The sequence below is a fragment of the Ruditapes philippinarum genome, unplaced genomic scaffold (genome assembly GCF_026571515.1).
Source record: "Ruditapes philippinarum isolate M1 unplaced genomic scaffold, ASM2657151v2 ctg1586_1_1_1_1, whole genome shotgun sequence".
Classification (NCBI taxonomy): Eukaryota; Metazoa; Mollusca; class Bivalvia; order Venerida; family Veneridae; genus Ruditapes; species Ruditapes philippinarum.
Genome location: NW_026866136.1, coordinates 235,111 through 250,983, shown reverse-complemented (window position 1 = coordinate 250,983; position 15,873 = coordinate 235,111). Strand labels below are relative to the sequence as shown.

At 30.9% G+C, this 15,873-nt stretch overlaps 1 protein-coding gene across 1 annotated transcript; it reads right to left on the bottom strand.

Annotated features, from left to right (window-relative positions):
• Window positions 1-11,147: 11,147 nt before the first annotated feature.
• On the bottom strand, window positions 11,148-15,649 carry LOC132731434 (neuropeptides capa receptor-like). Its single transcript, XM_060717614.1, has 2 exons — window positions 15,153-15,649; window positions 11,148-13,090 (listed from the first exon to the last, which is right to left on the bottom strand). Exons 1-2 carry the CDS (start codon window positions 15,506-15,508, stop codon window positions 12,451-12,453), a joined length of 996 nt encoding a protein of 331 aa, XP_060573597.1. The 5' UTR covers window positions 15,509-15,649; the 3' UTR covers window positions 11,148-12,450.
• Between the last annotated feature and the right edge of the window lie 224 nt (window positions 15,650-15,873).

Genomic DNA, 15,873 nt, shown 5'->3' with positions numbered 1-15,873 from the left:
TTTTATAAAACGTTAACACGATGACGTTTTCTGAATATGTGCTAAACAGCATAAACTTAAAGCACTTCACAGAGACTTTTTAACATAATGGGACTGGAAATACATGTTCGGGAATAAAGTTCAGTCTGATGTAGATCTAGACCATAAACTTGTTTACAAAATATAAGATTGACACTGTTTTTGTAGAATTATTCTTTAAAAAATGACCCACAATTAAATGGCAGTTACCTGAAACTGAAACTGTTCTATTTGCTTAAACGCCTATTTCTACACATATTCAGTGGCGTTGTACAATATCACATCAGAACATTAAAAGTAATAAATCAATGTAGTTTAAGAATAATAAAACAATTAATTCTAAATCTAAATCTAGAACATGGTATCACAAATAAAAGAAAGTAATGTTATTTTAAATAATTAAAAATATGGCTATATTATTAAAGGACATAGTAAAAGAATGTAACTTTTACTTGGATAATAAATACATTGTAAAATCAGATATTCATCACAGAGTTAATGCGCAGAAAAACATTGTCTCTTAGTTTCTACACTTTACTGACTTTGACTAAAAAAGATTAAAATAGTCTCTGAAGAAATGAGTCTTCAAGTGTTTCTTGAAACTATCAACTGATGAGCATTGTCTGATATTTAATGGAAGATCATTCCAGAGTTTCGGGCCGATTGTACTGAAACTTCTGTCACTGAAAGTTTTACACTTATTAAAAGGCACTTCATAACTGTCAACTGAAAATGATGTTTATCTCAGAGAACGTTTTTGAACTTTAGGTGTAAGCAGGTCGGTCAAATAAGTTGGTGCATTTCCAACGTGACAGCTGTACATATATACAAGAATCTTGAATTGTATTCTGGCCTTGATGGCCAGCCAGTGTAGATTGTATAGCGCCTGCTTAGAACTGTCACTTTTCCTACGATTCAATACTAGTTTGGCACACATGTTTTGAATTCGCTGTAGTTTTGCAATATCACAGTTTGAAATACCATACAGAATCACGTTGCAATAGTCTAAGTGAGAAATAACGAGTGAGAGTCCAAGAGTTTCTGTTGCATCTTGTGTGCGGAATTTGCGAATATTTTTTATGCGAAAAAAGCTCAACATAGCTGTTCGACACTTTATCTTGATGTGATGTTTGAAAGTCAGATTTTCGTCCAAATATGCCCCTAAATATCTGATCGTATTTTGTCGTTTGATCTTATCACCACAGATGTTAATTTCATCTTTAGACAGTTAACGCAACTGAGGAGCACTTCCGAAAATTATGTGTCCAGTTTTTGAAGAATTCATTTTTAATTAATTACTGTTCATCCAATCATTTGCTTGTGTTGCGAACTCTTCTAGTTCCGCAATGGATTCGGCCTCGAGAGCGGGTGTAGGTTTGAAACATTTGCTGGCAGTATGATCGTCGGCGAAGCCGTACACGGAGATGGTAGGGGAAACAATGTCAAATATGGTCCCTGCATACGCGAGGTAGAGCCACGGCCCTAAACAGCTTCCTTGGGGGACACAGCACGTAAGATCACGCGCTGACGACATTAAATTGTTCACACTTACGCGACATCTCCTGGGTCGCAGGTACGAGTCCAACCAGTCGAGTGCAACTCCACAGATACCATACTGACGATTGAGAACGTCGAGAATGATGTCGTGATCGACGGTATCGAACGCTGCACTTAAGTCCAGTGCTATTAACGCAGTTACTTCTTGATTTTCCATGGCAGCAAGAATGTCATTTACAAGACGAAGTAATGCTGATTCAAACGAATGATGCTGTCGGTACGCTGATTGGTTCTTGGGAAGGAGATTATGTTCATTTGCATGTTTGTTAAGATAGAACAATGCTGCCTTTTCAATTAATTTTGACAGAAATGGTAGGTTGCTCACTGGTCTGTAGTTAGAAAAAATGAGTTGGAGTCCAAGTTTTTTCAACAATAGTCTTACTATTGCCTGTTTCCAATTTTGTGGAAAGTCACCTTGCGACAACGAAAGATTCACTAGTGTGGTAATGATGGGAAGCAGTTCAGTCACAAATGACTTCAACACTTTCGTTGGCAAAACGTCAATTTCGCATGATTTTGTTTGCATGGAATTGATTATTTTTTTCACATCATTTTCACTTAATGTTCCAAATTCCTCGAATCTTTTGGCAATGGTTCATAGTTCTTATGATGTTTAAGGTTGTCTCGTATTGTCTCAATTTTGTTCATGAAAAAATCTACAAATTTATCAGCTAAACTGTTTTCGTTTTCGACTTTCTGACGTTGAGATCAGTCACGAAATTGTAGAGTTTCTTGGAATCTCCCTTGAATGCGAGCACGTTCTGACTAAGTTTGCGTTTCTTTTCAAGATTTAGTTCATAATTGTATTTATTCCTTGCATTTTTGAAGAATTCAAAATCATTTGGATTCATGTTTTCTCCAAATGCGCTCAGATTTGCGCAGAATACTCTTTGAGTGTTTTATACTCTCAGTAAACCATGGCTTCGGATTTCGACATATAACTGTATTTTTCAATTTCAGGTGCATGTTTATCGACGATAGCTTTCATTTCGGATTCAAAAAGTTCCACATATTCAGTAATTGATTCACTTTCAATTTTTATATTTGTAATATCACTGGCAAATTCTGAGCGATCAATATCTTTAAAGTTTCTGTATATGATGGATTTGCTGATAATGTTCTCTTTTTTCACTTTTGTGACGCTTTTCACTACACGATGGTTTGAAAGAAATGGACCAGGTTCACATGAGACTAGCTCAACACCATTTGCGACCTCTGTGATCACAAGATCGAGACTTTGACCGAACACTAGTGTGGGGAAAATGTACATGTTGTTCTAATCCCATAGCGCACAAACAGTTATTAAATTCTGAAATAGCACCGGTGTCGTCGTGTATATGAAGATTGAAATCCCCCATCGTCAAGAGGTTTTGATATTTTGAAACAATGTCCTCCATAAATTCAAAGAAGTCTTTCACAAATTGCAGAGGAGTAGCTAATGATGGGGGTTTATAAATTCCTACACAATTTACGGTAATGTTTTTGAAAACCAATTGCCATATTCCGTACTCAAAAGTTTGGGTCGCGTCGGATTCCTTTTTCCGCATATTGATGGTACTTTTGCATGTCAAAGCAATACCGCCGCCGACACGATTTTTACGGTTTGCAACACTGAGTTTATAACCATTTTGGTTTAAATCTGATGTTTCAAAGTGAGATTGTTTGTCATCTGAATACCACGTTTCCGTCAAAAGCGCAAAGTCAATATTGTCCTCACGAAGCAATTGTCCGACTAGTACATCTTTGTTGACTACTGAATGGCAACTTAATGTTAAACATGTCACATTTTCTCTGAAATTACTTAGGTCATTTTGTCGTTTTGGGTATACTAGGTTTGAGATATTCACACCACATTGTTTCCTTTTGTGGTTTATTATTTTTGGATTTTTTGGTTCCAGATCTATAACTTCTAAAGTTCAAAAAACCCAAACTTTTTAATCTTGCCAAGAATTGCTGATCAGGTAAAATCCATTGTCTGGGCATTGATCTATATTTCAATAGCTCTCTTGCACTGTATGTCTTGATACCTTTGGTTTCATTCTTTGAAAAATAGACATAACTGTATCACTAAACTTTTATTTAAATTTTCTAAAAACAGCGTTTAATTTATATATCACGTAGATATGATCAAGGATTTTTTTGTTTGTTTTAAACTTTTGTTGACAAGCCAAGGTTTGTCATTTTCTTGATCAGAAATTTCTTCTACTTAGTCTATTCTAGTCTCTATTTTACTATCTACGATGTTTGTAAAATCATGTTATAACGCAACATTTCTTACGTTTATCGCCGATTCAAATATGTAATGAATGCTTTATAGTATTCCCTGTGCTCATACAATATTTCATCATAATACTTTTTCGTTTGATAGCTTTGTTTATTAAACTCACAGCTTAATGTATTTTAATGTCCCGGTTGTTGTTATTAGAAAAGTGTGGCTTATTTGAAAAATTCATTTCTCTATTTATTCTAACTTTTGATAAAATCTTACGCATCAGACAAGAATTAATCCTTTTCTCCTAATTGCGATCTTAGGACTTAAATTATTGAATGATTATTAAATGAGTTTATTCAATATGCAAAGGAAAAATAAAAGATGTTGCTATATTATGAGAAAAGCATTTGTATTACCGCACAAATTCCCGAGCGAACAAAGCATTTACTGTACATAATTGTTGTGAAAAGTCTTAATTGTTCGTTTTTAATAATTTAATAATATTTTTATAAACACTTATTTTTGATATGAAACATATGAGTTACGTTTTGTCACGATTATTGCCATAAGAGAATCATAATAAAATCTTGCTTTCTTGGTCTAAGCTATTAAAGTTACATTTACAATACAACAATACAATTCAGTCTGAGATATTAAATGTTTCTTGAATTCTAACTAGAATGCAAACTGATGCATTTAACAATTTTCCATTCATCTTTTGTCATTTTACGTGTGGACCAATGTCTGTAAGCAAGAAGTTTCTTAAACGGCTGTGAAAGTGTTGTCGATTAATTGTCATATTTAAGAACATGAATACTGTAAATCTAAAAATTAAATTTAATTAGTAGTAATCTTTCAAATGATTTTACGCGTCAGCTATAAAGTCACTGAAAGAACAATGTACTTACTCATTGAATTTGCAGGAAGCAACACATTGATGAAGAATAAAGACAGAAAAAAAGGTTCTATTTCTTCTTCTTTTTTGTTTTAATCAGTTTCAATTTGTATAAACCTCTAGCATGCTAGATAAAACATATGGAGCCATCTTTCAATCTCAAAACAAAACATATGTTTAAGGGAAAATTTCAAAATAGATACTGGCTTAATAAAGAACGCTGCAGACAATGGTAAACCACTACAGATGCCAATCTTAGACTGCACTGGTCACATAGGTAGTTGCATTCTGTACCCACCATCATCTTTGGGCTAATGATATGCTCATTTGTTAATGGTAAAATAATAGTTTACATGTTTTGAAATATTCAAGTATGAACACGTCACATTTTGATGCAATAATTGTTTAATATTCACAGTCGTTTGTTCAAATTTTGGAACAAAAGTATTTGAGCATTTCATTAATTATTGCTTTGCTGAATGCAAGCTAATTTATTCCGACCCTCGTATTCTAAAAGAATATACTTGAAAATATAATGGTTATGGTATACAGGCACTTGAGGTAATTGTTGGAGCCCCTTTATTATAAAATACTACATGGCAGTTTCAAATTATATAAACATACAAGGACTGTATTACATTATCATGTTCCTGTAAAATCACGGATATCTTATACTAAAAATACAACAATCATTAATGATCCAGACTAGCAACAAAATACAACTCTGTCTTTACCATTTCTGTATGATTTACGTGTATAAATGATATATGAATCTCAATACAATGCAGCTTATAAACAGTTTTTTTTTTTTTTTTAAATTGACAAATAAATGTGGTATTTCTTTTTCATGACCTTTAAAAATATCCTATTTTCACGTGTTGTTAAACAAAGAACAGACACAAAATTAACTTGACATATGAGGAAAATTAAATGACAATTCTTAAGAGCACATCTTAAACTAGATAGACGATATCATTTTTTTTTGTCTGATAACTAGGGCAAACATTCAAGGAACGTCCTTGAGAACGTTGTATTGAAAAATAATAGCATGAAATGCTTACAATCGAGAATCAGTACATTTTAGCTTTATTCAGTATTTTGATTTTTCAAGAAATGTGATTTATTATTAAATATGACATATGACGTAAGGTACAGTCAACCACTGCAAAGTATGATATTATGAGAATTTTGTCAGTATATCAGTATAAAATGAGTGTCAGGTACAGGCAAGTATATTTTATATAATGAGAAAATGTTTCATTATTATATCAAAAGTGTTCATTTTAGCATATGACAGAGGGAAAATTTAAACTTTGAAATTATAAGACATAAAACTAGTCATTTATATAAAATGTGTACATATAAGACGAGACACAATGAGGTAATCATTTATGCTTAGAAATTATTAGAAATATGTCTTTAAACGTAAATTACAGTCCTTTATAATTAAGGATATCATATTATGAGAAACGTGACATCATATTATTAATATGTTCATATAAGCTTCAGATACAGTCAAGCACTTCAATTGCAATGTCTCATTGATTAAGGTTATTATGAATTAGATGATTTATCTAAAGTAACGGTTAATGATTTCAATATTTCAGGTGTTAAATGTAACTTGTAATAAGTTTAATTTTATAACATTTATATAGCTAGATTACAAATCTTCCTTTTATTGGCAACCCAATGATCCACATCAAAATTGTAGAAAAATTGTATCACACGTCGATATGACCAGTAATAGTTAAACGCTTACTGATGGTGGTAATTTCCAAAAGCGTCAGTCTGTAAAATGTTGACGCGATTTGACGGAGTCTAATAATCAATGAAATGAAAGCTTTTTTACATATCCTATTTATATGTCTAGAATTAAGAGGAATCGATTTTTGTCTTTATCGATTAATGGTGCTTGGACAATTTAGCTTGAATGAGATAAAAAATATGCTAAAGATAACTATTTTCTGCCGCATATCACATCATCACCCATTTAATGAATCTAATCTAGTGAAAATCTGTTTAAGTATCGGAGGGCAATTATGGATACTCAATGTCTTTTTATATGCCGAAATTATTAAGAAATTAGATAAATTTATTTGCATTATTTACATATCTTTGTATCATTTTACTTTAGATTCTACCGGATATTTCCCCACAAATTAACATCTATACATGAAACTTATTTGTATTAAAAATATCACCGCTGTCCTCTTTGACGAGTTTTGTTTTAGAGTATTATGATTTTTTTGTTTTTGCTTATTAAGGTTTCATGCTTAGAATTTAATCTAGCAACCTTAATTGTACATTAAAACGTAGCGTATTAAAGCACCATTTCGTTTTATCTAAGAAAGCATTGTTTTGCTTCATCATCATTGTCTAAATGTATCTGTTTCATGTTGGCGTTCAAATCTTTTTGCACCTAATACGTGGGTGTCACGACCCTAACCGTTATGCCTTCCATCACTTTTTTATTTCTCTTAATCCCCATTTCCCTACATATTTCTACATTTATACTTAAACTAAAGTTTCCTATTAGTTGATAATTGGCACCGCCTATGTCATGCCTGCCACTTTAGTCCCAATTTTGTTCACGTTTGGAGAGTTTTAATTAAGCCAACTTAATTATACAATTAAGCGGAACGTATTGTATGTACGAAAACATGCCTTAATGTATTGTCATAATTCATGTCTTTTGTGTCGCCGTTCCAATTTGTTTCCTGTTGTCCGTTGGAGTCTTCTTTTCTTCCGTTTTGCCTAGTTGCCCCTTTCTAACTTGCCTTTTTCCTACCTTTTTCTCGTCACATTTTTACACTTAAAATTTAATATGAGCTACCTTATTTATTATTTATCCTTCTTCCCCGTTTGTCTGCCCTCTCATTTTGATGCCAATTCTTTTGCTTGATTTTGGATATTATATATATATATATTGAAAAGGGTGGGGGCATTTCCTTTTTGTCTCTGAACATTGCTGATTTTTATATATTTTACATATGACTGTGTATTTACATTTGTACATTTGTACTGTTAAATGCACATAAAATATTATTGACTCGCATTTATGCGTTTTCCTTTCTTTTTTATTAGTTCTGTTTTTTTTTATTCTTTATAGGTTTTCGCTCTATATAAACAATTTTTTATTGTAATGAATGTGTCTTGGAAAGCGATCTACATATTACTATGAGAGTTAGCAATAATTTAACACATCTGTCACTTTCATTCTTCATATTAATAAAATATATGATGAGTCGCATAATATTATTTTATAAAAGGAGAACTAGCTCCAAACTTATTACTTATGAGCTCAAAAATTAATATCAATAGTCCAATTAGTTATGATCAATATTTCGTATATTTGGTTTTAATTAAAATGTAAAGAGGTAGTTTAAGTACTATAATTGTATGCAATAAGTGTGTGATTATGTAGTATTAAGATGCATACTGGCTGTTAACATTATAAGTTGATTCTATGGTTGATCAATAATAATTATGTTTACATTGGCCCATGTTCGTTAAGATCGTTAACAAGGTTTGCATGCCTCTACCTCAATACATTTGCCCTGTTTTTATCTATTTAAACTTGTATCTGCCTTTCTCATCTCTGTTTTTTAATTTTTCTTAATAGTAAAAGTAAATTCTACGATCCCAGCCGGGGTTTGACAAAATGAAAGATAGAAAGATAGATTATAAATATAAAATAAGATTTAAAAACCTGAAATTGAATATAAATAAATAAGTAAATAAAATGTGAATTATCAAACATATTAAACTTACTTGCCCTAAAAGTAAGATTAATGTCTAAGACAAATGAATCTGTAAATGATCATTCTGAATTTAGTTTACTGTAATGATATGAAAAGGAGAGAGAATATCTCTCGCAAGTTAAAGTTTGCATGAAAAGAGTTGTTTGCGGCAATGATTGTTACAGTGTACTTAAAATAAAATTATGGTAATAGGAATATTTATAGATATTTGTTTTAAAGACCTTTTTTATTCATCTTCTTTTCTTTTCGCAAGAGAATCGTACATACATTTAAAAAGAAGGAAACCTTTTAAATGCAGTATTTGATACTCTTCTTTGCATTGATCAAAGAAAACTGAATTGTAACTGTTTGAATGAAAGGAGCAAAGTAAAAAAATATTTTGTGACATTAAATCTAAAAAAGATATTCTGACAATAAATCATTGTACCTGTTAAATGAAAATATTGTAGTAAAACGATTAGCATTTAGTATTTATCGTTCTTATAGTTTTTGTTTCCGTCAACTAAGAAGTGTAGAAGGCCGTGTTTATATTTAAATTTTCACATCACTTCAATCTAGCTTATCATGCAAAATGTTCAATTTTGTCTTTTTTGACTTTTTAGGGTTTCTATTTCTCTCTATTTTACATTTTTAAAGCTTTTTAATAGCTCAATAACAATAATTTGGTTTTATATTCTCGTCATTATATTTTCTCGACTTTCTGAATTCGTGCATACAACATGTTGTTATTCTTTATTTCCATACTTTGTTTTTAAAAGCATGTTTACGCGTGGATTGGATCATGAATATATTTCTTGACATGAAATCATAAATGGTTATTCTGGGTTAAGGATTCCCAGGTGATAAACTAAACTTGCAAAAGGTTGTTTCATAAGTGAATTCAGAATATCTAAATTTTCTTAAGATGGCGCTGGGGTCATGTGTAATAGTTAACTTTAACCACTGCCGTTCCTGAATTATGTGAATTTGCTTATTAAATAAAATCTGCAACATTATCTTGTTTCGGTGCTGGATGTTCTTTAATGTGTAAAATATCGTATCTGTTAATCCATGTAAATGTACGTGAGCAGAATATTCTGTCAATGTTAGTTACTATACTTAATATACAATATTAATTCGACTAATGTAGAATTTATTTATTTCGATTGTGTAGGAAGTTATGCTAGTTATAAGCTTTTAGTAGAAACCTTCACGATTCTATTCCTAGAACTTTCCAAATCTAACAATAAGTGTAAATGTTCTTGCTCAGGGAGACAACGGCTTTATCCACTGCAGGTATGAGCGTATATGACACGAGATCTTGAGATGATAAAACGATACGTTCACCACTCAGCAATACCACAACATTACTATAATTTTCCTTTTCTTGGTTATATTATACATTTAAGCAGAATGAATATAAATTTCATGGCTGTTTTGTTTGTTTAGAAATAAAACTGAAAAATAGATAACTATTACGCTTGCAATACTACAAGTATTTAGTTTCAATTGGTTAATGCACACGCAATTCCCATTTGTATCATTTGCATTTTGTTTCCAAATTAACTATAATTTATTGCTTTAAAGCTACAATTAAATTTATCTTTTGTTTGATTTATTTATGACAGTGCACAGTTCTTCAGATAAACAAATCAAAGAAGATCAAATTATTTTAGTCAGTACGCTGATCCTTTGACAAAGATTGTAGTCCCACAAAAAGCATGTATTATCTTTGGCGGTGTATCGCTTTTACATTTTTTTTCTAAATGCAATTTAAATATACCACCTCAAATAAAAAAAATCATTTCTAGATATGAAATATTTGACAGGTTTTACGACAATTTATAGATACACGCCCCTCAGATACCACGCGACATAATTTCAACTACATATCATACTTTTGAGTTTCCGTTGCCTAAAAAAATGCATAAGGTTTAAGGTACCAAACTATTGAAATTTATACATAAGAAATATAAATTTCACATTTACAGGGCGAGATATTATATCAGTTACCCGATTTGTTAAGAAACACAAGTAATGACGGTAAAATATCATTTTGTGAACTATGATTAGAAGTTTAAATAACCTTATGTGTACATGTACATGTGAGAGTTTGGTAATAAAAGAGCGGGTCATTTTGAAAAATAAAACATTAAACGTATTAAATAAATAAGAGTTACCATTATAGGTGTTTCATGACACGGAACTTGTATTTGACGCGATTTGATTTGACACATTTTGACACGGATGTTTCTAAATTGGCCCGCCCTAGGGGTCACTTGATTCATGTAGACTTATAGTTTGTTTGTTTTGGGTTTCTCGTCACATCGACACAGAGTATTAGAAATTATAGAAAAAACACATCTCTGACTAATTGTGTGAAACTATGATGCCGAGAGCTTAGATATTGGGCATGCAACCTCACTTTGTGGACCACAACATAACTCTTTGAATCATGTTCCCGGGTCATTAAGTTAATATGTTTTTGTCTTTGTTGCTGAAACTACGATTTCTAGTTGCATAAATGGCAAATATCTAAACCATGTTGTCTTTTTGTGGATAAATCGTATGCCTGTATATTTGGATTATTGCCTGGTTAAAGGATTTATAAATCATGCACTTAGGGGAAACCATGCCCTCACGTTGCAGGTCACACATCAGCATAAGGATAGTTAAGATAAAAACGTTTTCAGAAAAGTTTCTTTATTGGGTCTCTATACCAATTTAAAGATCATTTTTGATAACTGAAACAAATTAACATTCGGGCGTTCATTGCAACGCCTTTGCGGAGCACTTGTTACATATTTTGTCTAACTTACTATTCTAATTAATAAAACCAAATATATTTGGTAAACATTCAGTATCACACTCGAAAGTGATATAGGTTTGTTTGTCTGTTGGATGGTATTATATTACATCAATGCATTTGAACTATTATCATATATATTACATACATTTGAAATAAAGTCATAAGTCATTATTTTTGTAATCTATTTTGTATTTTCAGAGAAAATTTGATTTGTCTGACCAGTTAGACGATAATAAGACGAAAGAACAATTTAGCATATTAATTAAATTGAACACATTCAAATAACATTCAGCATCTTATATGTAAGACTCTACAAAAACAAAAAGTATAATACAACCAATTATATTTTTACATGTACAACAACTGATTACGTATCAACTTTCAGTTAATTATAAATGACTTACCGAAATATATTCTTCAAAAGTCTGAATCATTTCTCAAAATACAATTTGACCTATATTTTTGGCGTAAACAATAGAAATGTAGATATTAACATAACAAATTAATTATGCCCGCAATTACCTTATGTGATTGTCTTTCAAAAAGGTTATTTTATTTTTACATCAAAGTAAAATAATAAGACACACAAGGTACATATTTAAAAAAGAAATATATCAAATAACTAACTATTAAATATAGCACCATGTTTCCAATGAAAACCTTACATAGCTACAAATACATCTTAAAAAGGGACATGTGCCCTTCATTGATTTTAATTTCGAATTAACATACAAAAACAGTATTGAGAACTACAATGTAAATTCTAAAACTGTTGCCACATTGCTTCATATTTATAAATACACATTTCCTTGCTTAGTTTATAGTTTGACTTCTAACGATAAAATAATTTTCCTTTGAATATTTGCCATGAGTTTTAATTAATTGGCATAATTATTTTCTTTTACCCATGCGTACGTGACAGATTGATGTTAAAAATCACAAGCTCGGCAAGGTGAGTTTGTTAATCAAATAAAATTAAATGGCATGTGTACACTAATGTGAAAATTATAATTGGTAAACAAAATTAGTCGACATATAGAAATTTCGTTAGAGTAAAATAAGATCCTGAACTTGCTGTCGTAGTAAAGGCATATTTAGGAATACATTTTTGAGTTATCATGTTTTTCATTTTTAGTTTCTTTTATTCTGCCTATTTCATGGCTCCTTCTTTCCAAATATTTAATTACAAGTATATTTACGTAACTATTATGTATATTTTCTACCTATATAGGTGCTCATTCGTTGACTGGTTTTGACGTCGATACAAATTATAGCAAATGTATTTGTATGAAAAATATCGTCGAAACTTCTCATTACTCGCACTGTATAACAAAAAGTTAACAGCAAAATTCGTGTAATAAATCACTTGAAAAATCTGTTGAGCATTGACTAATATAATGTCCTGATTCTCATACAAGTTATTTATCATTATATAAAATCTGATTCCGTGGCTTGGAACGTTTGTGATTAATAACACTATTGACACAAGCGTAAATGTACGAGTAATCCTCATCTGTGCTTTTGAAACGGTGTTGATCCTCAATAAATGTGTGTTTCGTTGTTGAACGTGTCGAGAATGAAAACGTTTTATTGATATGATCACAACCGTGTTTAACAAAAATATAATGGCAAACGGTATGATAAATGTTAAAGCGGTGTCGATGTAAATAAATATTGTAAGCACGTGTAGCATTGACGATTTCTCTTGGACTGAACAATGGTCCCCGTGTACTTCAGCCGTCACGAAGAAGTGACTGTTAAACAATAAGCTGAAAGTCGTGACCGCCAAAGTTGCCATGTTAGCCCGGCGTTTTGTACAAAGCTCTGGTACTCTTAGTGAATGACAGACAACAAGGTATCTGAAATGATAACAATGTATGTTCATTATTTTATTGTTTCAATATATATACATAAATAACATATACAAGAAGGTATCAATATTGTTCTATTGAATATCGAATCAATTTTCAGTAAAAGTAGCTTTGTTTCGAAAACTGCAGATTACCACTTGTTAAGATTCTGGAAGAATTTATTTTAACCTGAATTAATTCCTAAATTCACACATTTTCCGTGACTTAATAAAATAGGGCTTAATTACTGTAAAATTGAAATTTTATATAATTTTTATTTTCTCAAGTATGTTGCGGAGTAGTTTATCATCTTTTTAGTTAAGATTCTGGAAGAATTTATTTTAACCTGAATTAATTCCTAAATTCACACATTTTCCGTGACTTAATAAAATAGGGCTTAATTACTGTAAAATTGAAATTTTATATAATTTTCATTTTCTCAAGTATGTTGCGGAGTAGTTTATCATCTTTTTAGAAACATGTGAAAATAAACAATCTTTATATTTATATCCTAGACACAAAAATACAGATTGCAAAAGTAATTGATAACAAACCTAATAAAAAATACATCAATTTATATATTACAAATACTGAAATACTTATGATCAATTTTTTTCAGTATACACTGTACAAACAGTCCCATTCTATATATTTGTACAGCCATATCGCCATATGTAACAAATACTTTTCTGAGATTTTCTGAGATTTTCGGGGAATACTTATTTTAAACAGCTTTTTATATATTAATACATTTGAAATGAACAGCTTAAGGATAAAAGGTAGTAATAAACTGCAAATTTAACCGGCCCAGCTGTATTTGACGGATTTAACCTTGTCATTTCTACATTTGACACAAAAATGGCTATTTAGCATCAGGGTGCTGTCCTGATATAAGTTCTTCGGTATATTCTTCGGTATATTCTTTATTATTTTGTATTAATTATGCTTTATCGTTTTGAATTTTATTTGATATGGATTGCTTATTTTTAAACTAAAATTTAAACTCTGAAAATATGATAGTATTAATATATATTTAATAATAATTGTAAATATACTGAACGTTTTGCTGTTCTCGAATGAAGAAATCGTATTCATAGAAACTAAATAGGTTAAATATGCAAATTTCTTCTGCTTGTAATTTGGTTAATCAGTATTACCGCCGATCCGAGGAAAAATGAGTTCGTCGATGAAATTAGTTTAAGCTGACCTCGGCATAATTGAAAGTGTCGTAATTTAATTTTGATATCTAATCTAAAATTAATTATATCGGGACACATTGTCATTCTTTCGTTTAAAATCAGAGACAGTTTGTTTTTACAAACAATCTTGAAGCAATTTTTTCATACTGCACAATGTTAAATGGTAATGCAAAGTATAACGTAACACATTTTTTTTCTTTTGTCTGAAAGTTATATGTTAAATTCATCTTTTGAAATTTAGATAATATTTAAAGAACTTTATGATTAAAAAGAGATTTATAGACTGATTTATATAATTATCTTTTGATTGATTCGTTGAATGCTTTAATTTTAAACTGTTTTATAGTTCATATCAATCATTATTATTCTTGTAGCTATTTATTTAAAGTAATATGCTTTTACTCTATCAGTATTCGTAAAATTTTCATATCAATTCAAATGAAAAGTTGTTCAAGCCAATTTTTACTCAAACCCGCTTGCTTTGCATGAATGCTCTCTTTCCTTAACTCATCCATAAAAATATGTAACAATATATTAAATATAGCAATAATGAACGTCTTACAACATAAAGCTTCGATACTAACCATCAAGTAAGCAAAGTAACCTTAAAAAAGAGAAAAACAGAATCCCTTAATCACGCTCAAACAGGCAAACTCGTAAATGTTTGGTTTAATTGAGCCTGTGTATGGATGGAATTGGTAATTTTCAAACTACCACTCACGCCCTATATAACATGAAAGAGGTAAAATTTTTGAATTAAGAAACATCCGCATTTTGATCGCACAGTTTTTTTAAATTGTAAGAATTACAGAAAACTCTTTAGGAAAAAAAACTATTTAATTAAGGATGTCGTTAAACATGTAAATACAAACCTGTCAATCATAATCAGCACGACGTACCAGACTGATAGAAAACTGCAGACGCTTGTAACGTAAATCATCGCCTGGCACCAGTGACCACTAAACAGGAATCCAAACGTCCCATTTCCAAGCCAACTTAGAAACAGTGACAGCAAGAAACAAGAGTCTGAGACGCTTAAAGCGGCAATATATGCACTTGATGAATGGTTTCTAAAACTTTTAAATACAAACACTCTGAATGAGAAGATATTCCCTACAATGCCGAACACGCAAATCACAGGAACTCCGTATGCAAACAGAATTTGTGTAAAATTGTCGGACGATAGAAATTGCGGTTCTCTTGAAAGGTTTGACGATATATTCATCATCAAATTTGAATATCCGAACTAATGTGCTACTTTATTTCAAATCAAAGATAAAGTGAATTTCCCAAATATTTCGTTTAAGTCATTTCTGTTATTATTTAAACAAATAACAATAAAACACTCATGGAATTTTCTGGCAATATTCCTTAGCAGAGAGCATCGTTCGTAACCCAACTAAATACCCAATAAACTGAACGTTGTCTGTTTCTCCGCTTTATATAGAGACAAATTTATCCGATATGATGTTCAGGCAAATTGCGAATTTTAGCGACAACACTGCGAAACCTAAAAGGCACGTAAACTAAAACTAGTAGTAAATTAATAAAAAAAAAGGTTTATTAAAGTTGACTTAATTCTTTAACACAAAG